The 14098-nt window shown below is 39.1% G+C and overlaps 1 protein-coding gene across 1 annotated transcript in view; it reads left to right on the top strand.

Annotated features, from left to right (window-relative positions):
* The window catches only part of LOC117430198 (short transient receptor potential channel 5-like), an 81297-nt gene that overhangs the window by 33545 nt on the left and 33654 nt on the right, over positions 1-14098 (top strand). The window contains exon 4 of the mRNA XM_034050007.3: positions 9954-10290. Within this exon, the coding sequence (XP_033905898.1) occupies positions 9954-10290 (337 nt within the window). The remainder of the gene's footprint in view (positions 1-9953; positions 10291-14098) is intronic.

Raw genomic sequence — 14098 nt, 5'->3', positions numbered from 1 at the left:
AAATTGTTTTGCATGATATAACCCTAATCTCAACTCTAAACCTAACCTTAACCCCTCTAAGCCTAACCCTAACCATAACCCTCTCTTGATACAATTGTGTACTTACATATACATGCAAAAACATGTACACGTTATGTACATAACTATGCATAATAACATTGTAATTATTTGTAAGTACACATATATTTACTATGTTATGTACATACACAGTAATTAGAGACACTTAATGTAAAGTGTTACAGACTTCTTCAGGGACAATTATAGATGAATACATTCATTTCAAAGCAAGAAAATGGGTTGCTGCAATCTATAAAATAAATAGCCATGCCAAATTGTAGACCACTTGCTCTGTTTAGTCCTGGTTATTTACAGGTTTTAGGTTACATGGATTTTGATATTCTTGTTTTTGCAAGTAATAGTATTTGATCAAAAGAAAACCTCTGTTATTAAAACAACTTAGAAGCAGAGAAACAGCCTGTACTGTTGGAGCAGCAAATACATTCCAGTTAGACAAAATGCAGAGAGAAGTTACAGTATGTAATTCATGATAGTAGCGTAGCTCATATGAAGATAAGGATACGCTGTTAGAAGAAGATGACTGATTGCACACACAGGAGAACTAGAACAGAGAGATGGAAAGGATGTCAGTTTGTTGAACATGAGAATTATTTTCAGCTTTAAAATATGCAATAGGTCAGGCCTCAGTTTTAACCATCCTAGCATTCCCCTTCATTTTCATTACTCTACTGTTTCTGAAAAGTGAAGTGCATGTATAGAGTGCAGGTGCATTTATCGGTTTTGGATTATCTATTGCAAGTCAGGTAAAGGATTTATTCTGAAAACTTGATCTCATGTAAAGATACTGCTTGTCTCTTTCTCTTATCTGGGAAATGCTTGATAATCTTGTTTTCCTCTCATTTAAATCTGATATATGTCTGAAAGGTTTCGCTATTGGAGGAACATATTTCAGAAGCATGAGCAGTAAAAGAGAAACGGGTCTGATTTACACATGCGAAACCTACGAGACACAGCGTGTCCTGTTTGAAAGCTGTCTCATTGGTTTTGCTTGTTTCTCCAATAGTGGGTTCAGGCACTCAGGCATCTGTCAGAGAAGTGTGAGACACAGATAGGCAATGCATTTCCTCTCATTCCATTGTCTGCGAGTACTCGGTGGAAACGTTGACATCTTGATGGTCACGTTACTTAAGGCTTTGAGTGTCAGCATGAGAAAAGCATTGTGATTGGTTGATTTAGTGTTCTTTTTTAGTAAAACTCCAATCGCACTCTTCTTTACATGATATGCGAGGCGAGAATTTGGATGTGAGGAAAATATCTCCTTATCATCTTAAAATTATAGTTATATAACAAGTTCATTTAAATAAAAAAAAAGTATTACAAATGAACATAATCAAAGCTAAAAGCGATGTTGTATTCCCCTAAGCTTTTGTGCAGACATTTGTTAAAATCAATAGCACATTTACATAACAGCTACTCAGGAAATGAGTTCTTTTGAACTAGCAGGTGCCCCTTCAGACTCGCTCTGCTGTTCTGTGTAAGCCTGGGAGGGTATTCGTTATATATAGAGACTCAACTCCTACAACAAAGGATTGACACTTGCTTTCTGAAAAGTTATTCAACTATAAGTTGTGTTACCGAAACTGGCCTCATTGTTACAGCCTTTTATGTTATAGAGTTATAGGGCAATACGTTTTTTGTTTTAAGAATTGAGTTATCTGTGTATGATGGAATATTGGTATGAGTAGAAGTGAACAGACAGAGGCTGAAAATCGTGTACAGGTTATAACACGTATCAAATCGTACATAGATGCTCGCAGTCCTATAGCACTGTTAAATACTGCTTTATTTTTAATATAGTAAACATTTTGTTTATTGCGATTTCCATTGAAAAGAAGGCAAAAGTTGCTGAAGAAAACACCGTTAGTGGCTGAGGTACATGGCCGATTGTGATGTCACCGTTTTGAATTGACTTTGAATGGAAGTTTAATGGAATTCCAAGAGGAGCCTCAGTTATGCTTTTTTGAAGCAGGTGATGTGAACAAAGCGCAGTAAAATCTAGATATGGTACAGCAGATGTCATGAAGTGTGTTTTTTTGTGATGCTAAACCTGTGCGCTGGATGGCTAAAAGATCTTCAGCAGTTACAGTCAGGACAATCTTACGTTAAGTAACCACCTTTATTATAATATAAAATCTTACAGATTTCCAAAAACATTGAACCCGAACAATGGTCGAAGAAAAATAAGTAGAGTAAAAAATAGCTGGAGCACAGCCTCATCCTTCAGAGCCGCCTGCTAAAAAACAAACAATAAAATAATAAATCAATGCGACGTGTTCATCCCCTTGAACAAAAGATAATTTCACAAGCACAGCAGGAGTTCGTGAAATAGGTTTATATACCTTATAGGTTGATGGGAACTTGCCGGTAGATTGGCCAATTAAATGTACTAGGCCCTTGTATCAATGATACTATAGATTTCCTGTCTGAAAACCGTGCAAGCTTTATTTTAGAATTAACAATATATTTCTAATGAGACCTCTTTACATTGGCACATTTGGGGAGCAGTAAAATGACAAGACCTCTCGTCATTGGTCCATTTACTTTCCTTACAAAGTGCTGCGTGAAAACATCGACTAAGATTGAGATAAAATAAACATGTTATCCTAGTCCGCATGAGATTTGGCTGATAGTGCTGATTTCTTTAATGAGTTATAGACAAACTATAGTTCATAGTCGTGACATTTTCCTTACGAGACGTTTAACAGTGTGGTCCTTTCCTTTAGCCTTTCAAACCTTTTCCGTGTCTTTTATATTCAATCACAGATGTATGGGTAACAGTATGGAAGCCCTATGTGTTTCATCTTGTTTCTTGCTTGGAAATGGTAATCCTGGTCTGCAGGCAGTTGCTTTGTTCTGTCTGGAATGTAGCTCGTCATCAAGGAACACAGAAGCACCTCATGGCACATATGGAGGTGTATTGAAATGATATCAGATTTAGGTTTTTGTGCCGAAATATTGATATGTGAAACTTTCTTTTCAGTGCTGCTTCTGTTAGATACAGTGGCTCAATAAGGACATAGATAATAAAATAACTACATTGCAATGAGATTTGTTGTGATATCAAGCTTCACCAGGGCTCGGGACAGGGTTGGGTTTGCTCCTCACTTGCTGACTTAAAAGTCAGAGGCAACATTTCTCTCAGTAGTAAAGCAGCACAACCTGCCCCTGATATAAGTTGACTGGTTTATATATCTGACAATAGCGGCACAATTGATCACAAAGTTTAGATTTACATATCAGGAGTACATTTTGTTAGGTTTACAAATAAATACTAAATTGCCTTGGGCTTATACATCAAGCGTTCTGATGAGTAAACTAGAAAAATATATGAATCCATATCTCTGATTTATAAATAAGAAATACTTAAATATTCCAATGAATTAAAATATATATCCTCATTCATTGAACACATTAATTGAGGAAGTGGGTTGCAAGGGTGATGCACCTCTATACTAATGAAATATAGATGAATCTTGTTTTACTATTTGTGTTTATCAAGGACGCCTCTTGTTATAAGCGAATCACTAAACTGAGTTCTGTCCGAGTGGAGTAATTGGCAGTCGTGTTTCTTCATGTCTTTTACTGTTGCTGTGGTGCACTGGGAGTTTGTTTCAAACTGCCTCTTTAATTATGTTGGTGGCCTGAGTGAAGTACCTGCATTTCTGCATAAACTATTTAATTTCAATGGAACAAAATTAATTTTATGTTACAGAGGTTTTGTGAGTGTTATACCAACCCAGATATCTCCCGTGAGCCATGCTGTATAATGTTCTTGCTTATCTGAAATATTTAAAAGGTTGTGTTATACACTCAGCAATTGAATGTGTGCTAGCGTTGGATTCTAATATGAAGATTATTAATATTAGCAACAGCACTGCCCCCCATTGATTGTGCTAAAGCTACTTTGATTCTTTGCTTGTTTCTCTTTTTTGAATTCAGTTATGCATATTGGTCAAATACTGTACAACTGTACAACTACAGATTAACTGATACATCTTAATACAGACTAATTTCCTGTGCTGTAGGTCACGGGCAGCTAGAATTTGGAATAGCTACGTCAAAGACGCAGCAATGATAATGTTAACAATGTTGTTTAAAATGTAGGATAATAGATTTTAAAGCCTTGGTTCCCACTATTTTAAAAGGAGGGCAGTGATAATGTTGTTAGTGGTAATATGAAATGAGAGGGAAGATTTGAAAGCATTGATCATTTAAATATATTCACTTTGCTTTGAACGTGCTTCAAAAAGGGACCTGTGTCATTTCTCTGGGCTTCATTTATGAAATAAGAAATCAAACAAAAGGAAGAATATTAACAAAAAAAACAGTCTACCGAACTAAAATTTCCTTGCAGGTCATTATCATGTAAAGTCGCAGGGCAGAAATACTTTCTTTCAATGTTAAGAAAACTTATTTGAAATTAAAAGTAAAATAAAGGTCAGAGCTTTTACCTCTGAAAATCAGGCAACAAATCTGGCTTCAGTACAGTATAGTCCAGTGCTCTTTCATAGTGGACCACCATCACAAAGCTCTTTACAAGATAGTGAGGAACAATGCATAATACATTAAATACAGGGCATAGTACATTAAAAAAATAAATAAAATAGAAATACATTAAATACAGGCATAATGCATTTAATAAAAGGCTAGGATGTGAATTCTAAACATTGTGGATGCGTGTGTCAAGCAGAATCATACGAATAAGTGAAAGGCAGGAAAAACCTGAAATTTGGACCCTTCATGGTTTTGGGCCTTTATACTGTATGTACAGGAAATGTTGGTACTTTATGCTTCTAGTTGCACCTTGAGATCAGTGAATGCTTTTGGTAGTTCCAAGAAGCTGTCTTGGGAATTCCGTCCCAAGCCATATAAGCGATGCTGCCACAGTTGAGTCTTTCACATCCAATTATTATTATTATTATTTATTTATTAGCAGACGCCCTTATCCAGGGCAACTTACAATTGTTACAAATTATCACATTATTTTTACATACAATTACCCATTTATACAGTTGGGTTTTTTATCAACGTTTCTTTGTAAAACACCACTCACAATGCTCTTTACATTAAAAACCTTATCTGTACGTATGTGAGATAAGGCTTTAGGTACAATCATGAAAAAGAAACAGGGTTTAATGTCAGACAGTGCTAGACAGAAGATCACACAGCTTCAGTTTATCTAGGTCTTGTTGTTTGTATGTTTTAGCAAGACAAAGAGGGGATGTGCAGTCTTCATCAACAACTGTACTGTAGGTATGAAATATTAATTTACTGGCAATGAGATATCTTGATGTTGCATGAGGGAGAAAGAAACTAAACTCTAAATATTAATGTATTGTATATGGAAAACTTTTTGTTAATTCTATTGGGTGATGCAAAACCTTTGGCCATAGCTGTAGGTTGTTTGAAGGAGTTAAACAAGGCTGGGAATGCCAGGAATCATGGGGTCTGTACAGCATCATATTATTGTTGCTGTTGATAATATTAGACTGTGCTGATATAAACAATTGTCTTTGATGTCATTTATGCATTAGACTTACAAAAACTCTCATCACAACACAAAGAGCTTTCAAGTACAGTGTTTTATTACCTGGAATTGGGAGTGAAGTAACAGTGTTCAGTGTACATTCTTAGCATCATCACTAACATGCTGTATGATCAAGCAGACCCCAAGCTCTACCTGATTAAACCCAAAAGAACATATAAAGATGCCACCCCATGGAGGAAGGATCCAGTAAGCAGGTCACTGGCATTGTTTGTTTCTTACTTCAGATTAAGGCTATTTGCTTGCTTATTTTCTCACTTGTTTTAATATATAGATTTTTCAAGGACAATACTATAACAATATAGTACCTAATCACAGTGCACATGATCTGTTTGCACACGTTAGACCATTGGAGTGATATTGACCTGCAGCATTTTTTTTTAAAGAGTTATATTAAAATTATTCTAATAGAGTTCTAATTAGGGTATAGAAAATAAGAACAATCTTCAACACAAGAAACGATGGCACCAGCAATGACTTTGCTAATTAAGTGATAAGAAAATTGATTTTAGAGCTTTGGTTAGAACTCCTTTATGAATAATAACTGTGAGAATAGCATGCCTACCCAAAGATGCTGTTCTGTAATTACATGAAGTGAAACGCACATGATTTCCGATAGCGAATAGTGGTGTAACGGCGTAGGAAGTGGAAAGCGTGGAAAGGGTTCATTATGCAAGTGTTCCTAGTGGCCACAGCGTAGACCGGCAGAGAAAGGATCCACAGCAGCTGTGTACAGAGATAAACAAGAGTAAGCTGTGGGACTCACAGAGGTGAGGAGTGCAATGCAACGGTGCCTGTGAGTATTAACACCTTTTCAATGCAAAAGGCTCCAATTCACACTGATATTACACTTAGGAAATGCGATTATACTGTAGAGGATAGACCATGGGTGTTCATTACCACAGAATTCTATGAACATTCATGCAGGATTCCTTTTATATAACAAGTACCGTAAAAACCAGTGTATAAGTCGCACCGGTGTATAAGTGCCCACATCCCTTTTGAGACAACAATTTCAGGAAAAAGCCTATAGGTCACACCGTTGTATAAGTCGCTCCAAAGGTTTTTACAGTACAATGTATGGAAAAGAAAGCATGTTTAAATTTAAATTAAACAGTGGAATTTAGAGAAGACAGATTGTGTAACAATTATGACGTGAAATATGAATGCGAAAAAATTACTCTTTCTATTTAGTTTGCAGCTTCATTGTATTTTTTAAAATATGATTTTACATAAAAGTACAAGTGTATACATGTTGATATAGTACTACACACCCACAGCGACAATATTATGTGTAATAGGGCTGTCATGATAGGCAATGAAAAGGTTAACCTTGCAGCCAATGAAAAAAACCTGATTATTCTTCAAAGTAAAAAATGATGCTTTTTAAGTTAAATAGGCTGGACCAGGGCTAAGAGCAGATAATAAACTCACTGACTTTCAGAACAATATTGGTATTGATTTAGTTGAAAAGGAGATGTGGGTTCTGAGTAGATCTGTATTATAGCAGGACTACAGTAACCGTGAAATCAAGCAGAGCCCATTGATGGGAGAAGATGGATTGTGCTTGAAGAATAGGAGATGAAATGACTTCAGACCTTTACAAGCTGGTAGACTGCATTAGGGGTGCATTTTTTGAAAAGGTCATTATTAGCATATGTACAGTATTGAAAAAATAAACACAATAAACAGCGGGCCAGATAGTGAAGCAACGAGACACAACTTCATTTACACGTAGGAGTGCTTAACCTGGCTGATGCTAACAAAATAATTCCATAAACTGCACTTGTCCTACCCTTCCACCCGTCTCTGTGTGCTTCACATTGGAGAGTTCATTTTCCATTATATAGGTCTCAGCTGAAATCGATTCAATCTGCTGCTGATGGAAATGAGAAGAGTCTCATTTCAAACTGCTTTCAAGCCAGTCCCAAACGTGGCATGAGTACACAGTGTGTGTACAAGGCTAGTTAACAGCGAGCAGGTCAGGAGTTACTAGAGAATGGAGAAGGCTGGGGCAGTTTGGGTAAAGAGCACAAGTTTGTTTTCCAGCAGCATCTCTTGCTGAGTGGAATTCAAAACTTCACCAATATATTTGATTAAACAAGCATTATTTCTGAGATAAAATAAGAAATGGGTTAATCAAGGCTTTCAGCTATGAAGATTATTAATATTTGTTTATTTAGCAGACATCTTTATCCAAGGCGATTTACAGAGATTACAGTGTGTGAACTATGCATCAGAGTCACTTACAACAACGTCTCACCCGAAAGACGGAGCACAAGGAGGTTAAGTGACTTGCTCAGGGTCACACAGTGAGTCAGTGAGTGAGATGGGATTTGAACTGGGGCCCTCCTGGTTAGAAGCCCTTTTCTTTAACCACTGGACCACACAGCCTCCTTATGGAATGTTTTTCTACTAGACTTTTTTGTTTTACAGTTTTCTCTCTGCATTCAAAACGAGGGCAGTGAAGGGGGTAGATTATACAAGCATTACGACGGTACGCTTATTAGACACATGTTAGTAGTCTGAGCACTTACATGGCTTTGAAAGAGCTCAGTCCTGTTTAATTTGATGAGGGAAAAGGGAACTCATAAAATGATGAGGAGAGATTTATAAGGGAAATAAATCAGATTGTTTCTTTGGGAAATCATCAGAGGTGAATTTTGCATTTGATGGGCATTGATTTATTTAATTGTATTCATTGATTCACTGGTACTAAAATAGGATATTTGCCCAGTAGCTTTTTAGATCACTTTTATATACATTTTTAATAAGACTGATGTCTTAATTTTATTACAAACTGAACTTTTACTTTAATTAGAATATAATGACCTTTGTATTGAGCAGCCTTGTGTTCGATACCCTGTATAATGTGCTCCTCTTGTATACAATACAATACCACAGTACACTGTATAGAATACTATAACTGGAGTATACTGGGAACTTTGTATATAACATACACAACATGCAGGAGTCTCCTAAAATCAGAAAGCACAACTGTTTCAGTCTCTCCTCTCCCATGTTTTGAAAAGATGACAGTCAGATGTAGAGTATCAGAGCAGGCTTCTTGTTCATTACCATGCTGTAACATAGCAACCAGGATCTACATGATTCATTAGACTGGGTCACAGTGGGATTGTCTTTAGATTTATGCATGAAAACCCCTGCCCTGGGTTCTCAGTAAGCCTGGATTGAGAGCATCTGAGCATGGCAATTCGAGGGATTAGGTCTCTAAACGTTCTGTTTTGATATATAACTAAGGAGATCTCACCTCCACAATTATCAGGCTGCCGTTCCCTTACCATAATACTCATGGTGTGACTGTAAGAAGTAACTGAAGGAGTGCTCAATCCAGGGAGAACTCTCGTCACCCTCAGTCTGGGTTAGAACTCTCTGCTTCCCTGTCCCTTCATTAATGACTTCGCAGAAGGCTAATCTGGCTTTTTCACTTTTTGACATTTACATCCCTGTGACCTTTTTTTAAAATCCAACCCATCACATATGCTTAGCCAAGGTACAGAATAATTCATTAGCTGATAAATATTTGATCTTTGGCTCAGTGTCATTGACTTGAAACAGTCTTGAATGTTAACTGGGGATAAGATCAGGATTCAATTTCCCACATGGATGCCTGTGATAGACGAATTAGAGTTGGAATACATGGAGTGTGGAAAACCCCTAGTCCTTCATATCTTTCACCTCTGGAGGCCTGGGTTAGAATCTGCATGTGTGGACATTACAGTGCTACCACAAGTGGTGTCACAATTTGACACAACTGCCAGTCTCTGCTTGAGAGAGGCCCCAAGACTGAATGGCAGGCGGTGTGATTTGTTCCTTTCCTTCCCAAATGATCTTTAAATGTGGTGCAGTTACTCAACAATGGCCATGTAATGGTACTGAGCCAATTGGCAATGGTAGTTACAAAGGGGTAACTATAAAGGCTGTGATTGGTGGAATGGGTCCATAGTGGGACATACCAATAGTATCCAAATGGTATAAACAGCCAACACATTGATGGTGACCCAAATCAGAACCAAACAGACAGTATTCCATTGCATTAGGACCATCATGCAATATTTCTATAGTTTTCTATACTCCTGTAAGAAATTTGTAAGAATACAATGGGCACACCACCCAGTTTATAGAAGGACTGGTTTTCATCCAGCAAGGGGCAGATGATTGCTGCTAATAATGATTCGAATTAGAGCAGAAGTGGGTGAAACATGTTGTCAGGGTTTTATATGCAGAATATTGAATCTGCTGGAGTGTTCGATCAATTGAAGTACGGCATACTGAACAGTGTATGAGTGTTCTATGCTTTCCCTTCCAGTTTGTGGCTCAGCCGAACTGCCAGCAGCTCCTGGCGACTCTGTGGTACGACGGGTTCCCTGGCTGGCGCCGGCGGCACTGGGCTGTCAAGCTGCTGACCTGCTTCACCATCGGGCTGCTCTTCCCGGTCTTCTCGGTGGTTTACCTGTTAGCTCCCAAGAGCAGCCTGGGCCTGTTCATCAAGAAGCCGTTCATCAAGTTCATCTGCCACACCGCCTCCTACCTGACATTCCTGTTCCTGCTGCTCCTCGCCTCCCAGCACATCGTCCGCACAGACCTGCACATGCAGGGCCCTCCACCCACCATCGTCGAGTGGATGATACTGCCCTGGGTGCTGGGTAAGCCTGGATTGAGGAGATCTGAGCATGGCACTTAGAGATTAACAAGGTTTATCCACAACTTCAAACACTCCCCGTATAAAAGTTTACAATGGTACATTTGCATGGTGAATTTGTGGTTTTCCCATGCTTTTCCAATTTAATTGTATAATGGTTATAGAAGGCATTTACTATAGTTTACCATGGTTTGCCATCGGGTATGCTTTACAATACCTCTCTGTGCTTTACAGTGCTTACTGTACCTGTGCTTTACCATACTTTCTCCATGCTTTATTAGACTTTGCTATGCTTTTACTTTTGTAAACTTTTAAAAGGTTGTGGCCGGTTTTACAGACCCTGATTAGCACTAATCTTGAACTACATTACCTGAGGTAACATTATGTAGTCCAAGGTTAGTGCTAATTGGGGTCTGTGAAACCAGCCATAAATGATATAACTATAAGGGGTCATTTCACAGGCACTTGACACTTTAACCCAAAGTTATTTCCCTTTTATAGGAGCTATTCAATTAACTGCCTCAAAATAACTGTTCTGTCCTTAGCACACATATAAAAAACACATTGATGTATAAAAATGTAATTAAATTGAAAGTGAAATAATTAATTTTTTTATTGAATCTCCCTGCCTGTCAGCGTCGATACACTCATTAAGGAATTAACAAAAATGTTTTTTATACTTCCTGTATTTTTTACCTAAGAACTACTGCAGTTTATAAACTTTTCTGAAGGTCTCAGCCAATCAGAAGTAGATAATTCATTACCCTCTCCTCTTAAGAATCTTGAAACTATTATAAAAACAACTTAAAACAAACAAACAAACAAACAAACATAATATTTGTTGTGAATGCCAATGCAAATTCAGGCTCAGCCTTAGACAGGATATTGTTTCCAGCTTCTGTCTGTGACGTGTCTGACAGATTAACAGGGATTCTGCACTTCAGCAATTCAGATATTGAGTGCGTTCCCAGTCTGTGAGGGTCAGGTCTTATGTTGAGTGTCGTGCTGTGTATCAAGTTCGAAAAGGAACAGAAGGAAGGATATTATGCAATGTTTCCAGCAGCAGCAATAAATCAATCTTCCAATAACAATGGGGCTCCAGTTTCAGCACAAAGTCTAAAATCCAACCCCAGTTATCAATCCCTTCACCGACCTTTCTTTGCAAAAAAACGATTGACAGCCCTACACATAACTGTTTCTGCAGGTCAAGATTGTGACATCATCCTCCAGCTACCTTCTCATTGGATGCTCATCAGGTAGCTCCCTCTATCAGTGAGAGAGAGAGAGAGAGAGAGAGAGAGAGAGAGAGAGAGAGAGAGAGACTTTGACTTTTAAAATCCCTTTATTCTATAAATTAGAAAACAATTATAAAAACTAAATAAAGCCAAAAAAAAAAAAAAACACTGGTGCAAAATAAAAAACATAACAAATCCAACATTTCTCATCCCAGTTTCAAAAAGTCCAGTTCAATGAGATCTTAGTCTTTCATAGTTTCTCACAAGAGCATAACAAGCTGCCCCTCCTCAGTCACGGCACACACCCCCTCCCCAATGCACCAACGTCTCTCAAAATTGTCCAGGTCGTGCACCATTTTAAAATAAGCAAATTCCATCTTGATCCTTGACACCATCAGGATCCTAAAAACACTAATAGGATTTATAAAACCAGTGGCTAAAATCTTATTTTTTCGGGATTTTAAAATAGCTAATTTCGCCTGACCAAGGACAAAGTTAACCAATGAGCACCTATCCCCCCGTGCAAAACTATACTTTACACTAAAAACAAAAAAAGTTTTAGTAAAAGTAACCCCCAAGGAAGCCAGCAGGTTCTCTAAAAACAAAAAGAAGGGCTGCAGCCGAGGGCAATCCACAAACAAATGGAAAACAGTCTCTTCCGCGGGACAGAAGGGGCACTGGACACTGACCCCTGGTTCCACTCGGCTAAGATAACGGTTTGTGGCAAAAATGCCATGAAGCACTCTCCACTGCAGGTCTCCGGAGCGCTTAGGCAAGGGAAGCTTATACAGCACCCTCCAGGCAGGAACTTCATCAACAGGGACACTAAGGTGAGCCCTCCACTTAGTGTCCACCAGGTCTTTCAGCTTATTAAAATGTCTGGTTTTCACACAGATCTCATACAATGCCTTTTTCTCAATTGTGTGGAAGGCCACCTCAGTGACCTTCCTAAGTGACAGCAGCTTTCCAGCCGGCTCCTCCTCTTCCTCCACTGTCACTGAAGGGGAGACCAGCACTGCGGGGAACAGGGGTTCCTGCTCTGGAGCCACACGCTCCGCCAGAAACCTGCTCAGAAACTGGGAGAGTGCCGGACAGAGAGATGCCTGGAGATCACTCAGCACCTTCTCCAGGAAACGCTCTGATCTAATATTCAGTGCAGGGGTTAAAACCCTGCTGGCTTTCCAACTAAAAAGATTAAAGTCAATTAAATGCCCCAGTTTAGTAAAACCGGCTTTAAAAAACAAAGTGGATAAAAAAACAGAGCTAAAAACCTCGCATTTAAAAATTGGGTTAAAAAACAGGGGCTCTTCAAAAACCCACTGTGTGCTCTGTGATTCTTCTGACCTTGTGATCTTTAAAAGTCTCCAAGCATTTAAAAGATTCTTATAAAAACCCTCCAACCCTGTATCACTAAAACAATCAAGAGATATTAAAAACAAATGTCTGTCAAAGCCCAGCCTCCCTGCCTTCTGCAACAAACAAAACGCCAGGTCTCTCCAGCTCAGCTGTGGTGTGTACAACAGTCTCTGGGCAGCCTGCAGCCTAAACGCTGCCATCCTGCTAGGGATATCAATGAGCCCCTGCCCTCCCTCTTCACGGGGGAGATACAAAACAGCCGGGCGCAGCCAGTGATGCCCGCTCCAAAAAAACTGCACCAGGCATTTCTGTATTTCGTTTAACAAAAACAGGGGAGGATCCAGGCACACCAGCTTATGCCAAAGCATGGAGGCGACAAGATTGTTAATGATGAGGACCCTGCCCCTGAAGGAGAGCCGAGAGAGGAGCCACTGCCAGCTCTGCAGCCTCCCCTTCACCCTGTCCAGCAGCCCCTCCCAGTTCTGCTGCATGAATTGCTCATTCCCAAAATAAATACCTAAAAGTTTGACCCCAGTTTTACTCCAGCTTAAAAACGAAGGCAGTAAAGGAGGGGGGGTATCCTCCCACCTGCCAACAAGAAAAGCTTCACTTTTTGCCCAGTTTACTCGTGCTGAGGTTGCCTTTTCATACATTATAATGCGTGACTCCAGCACAGCGACGTCTTGGTCAGTTGTAACAAACACGCTGAGATCGTCAGCATATGCGGAGAGTTTAATAGGGGTTGCATCGGGTGCAGCTGGCACTGCCAATCCAGGCAGTTTCTCCCTCAGCTGGTGTAACAGGGGCTCTATAGAGAGGGCATAGAGCATCCCTGAGAGGGAGCAGCCCTGCCGTATCCCCCTCTGCACAGGGAAGGGGACAGTCAAACTGTTATTAATCTTCACAACACTAAAAACATTGTGATAAAGGAGTCTTATAAAAGAAGTAAAAACAGGGCCAAAACCAAATGCTTTTAAAACACGAAACAGATACTCATGGTCAACTCTATCAAAAGCTTTTTCTTGATCAAGCGAAATTAGACCAAAATCAACATTAAAAACTTTGGCTACATTAAAAAGATCTCTTAATAAAAACAAATTATCAAAAATCGATCTCTCAGGCACACAGTATGACTGGTCTGTGTGCAACACTGATCCAATCTTGGTCTTTAGGCGATTAGTGAGAGTCTTGGAAAGTAGTTTATAATCGGAGCACAGCAAG

Source organism: Acipenser ruthenus, chromosome 26 (genome assembly GCF_902713425.1).
Source record: "Acipenser ruthenus chromosome 26, fAciRut3.2 maternal haplotype, whole genome shotgun sequence".
In the NCBI taxonomy this organism is placed as follows: domain Eukaryota; kingdom Metazoa; phylum Chordata; class Actinopteri; order Acipenseriformes; family Acipenseridae; genus Acipenser; species Acipenser ruthenus.
Note: the sequence above shows the minus strand (reverse complement) of the source record. Positions and strands in the feature narration are given on the sequence as shown.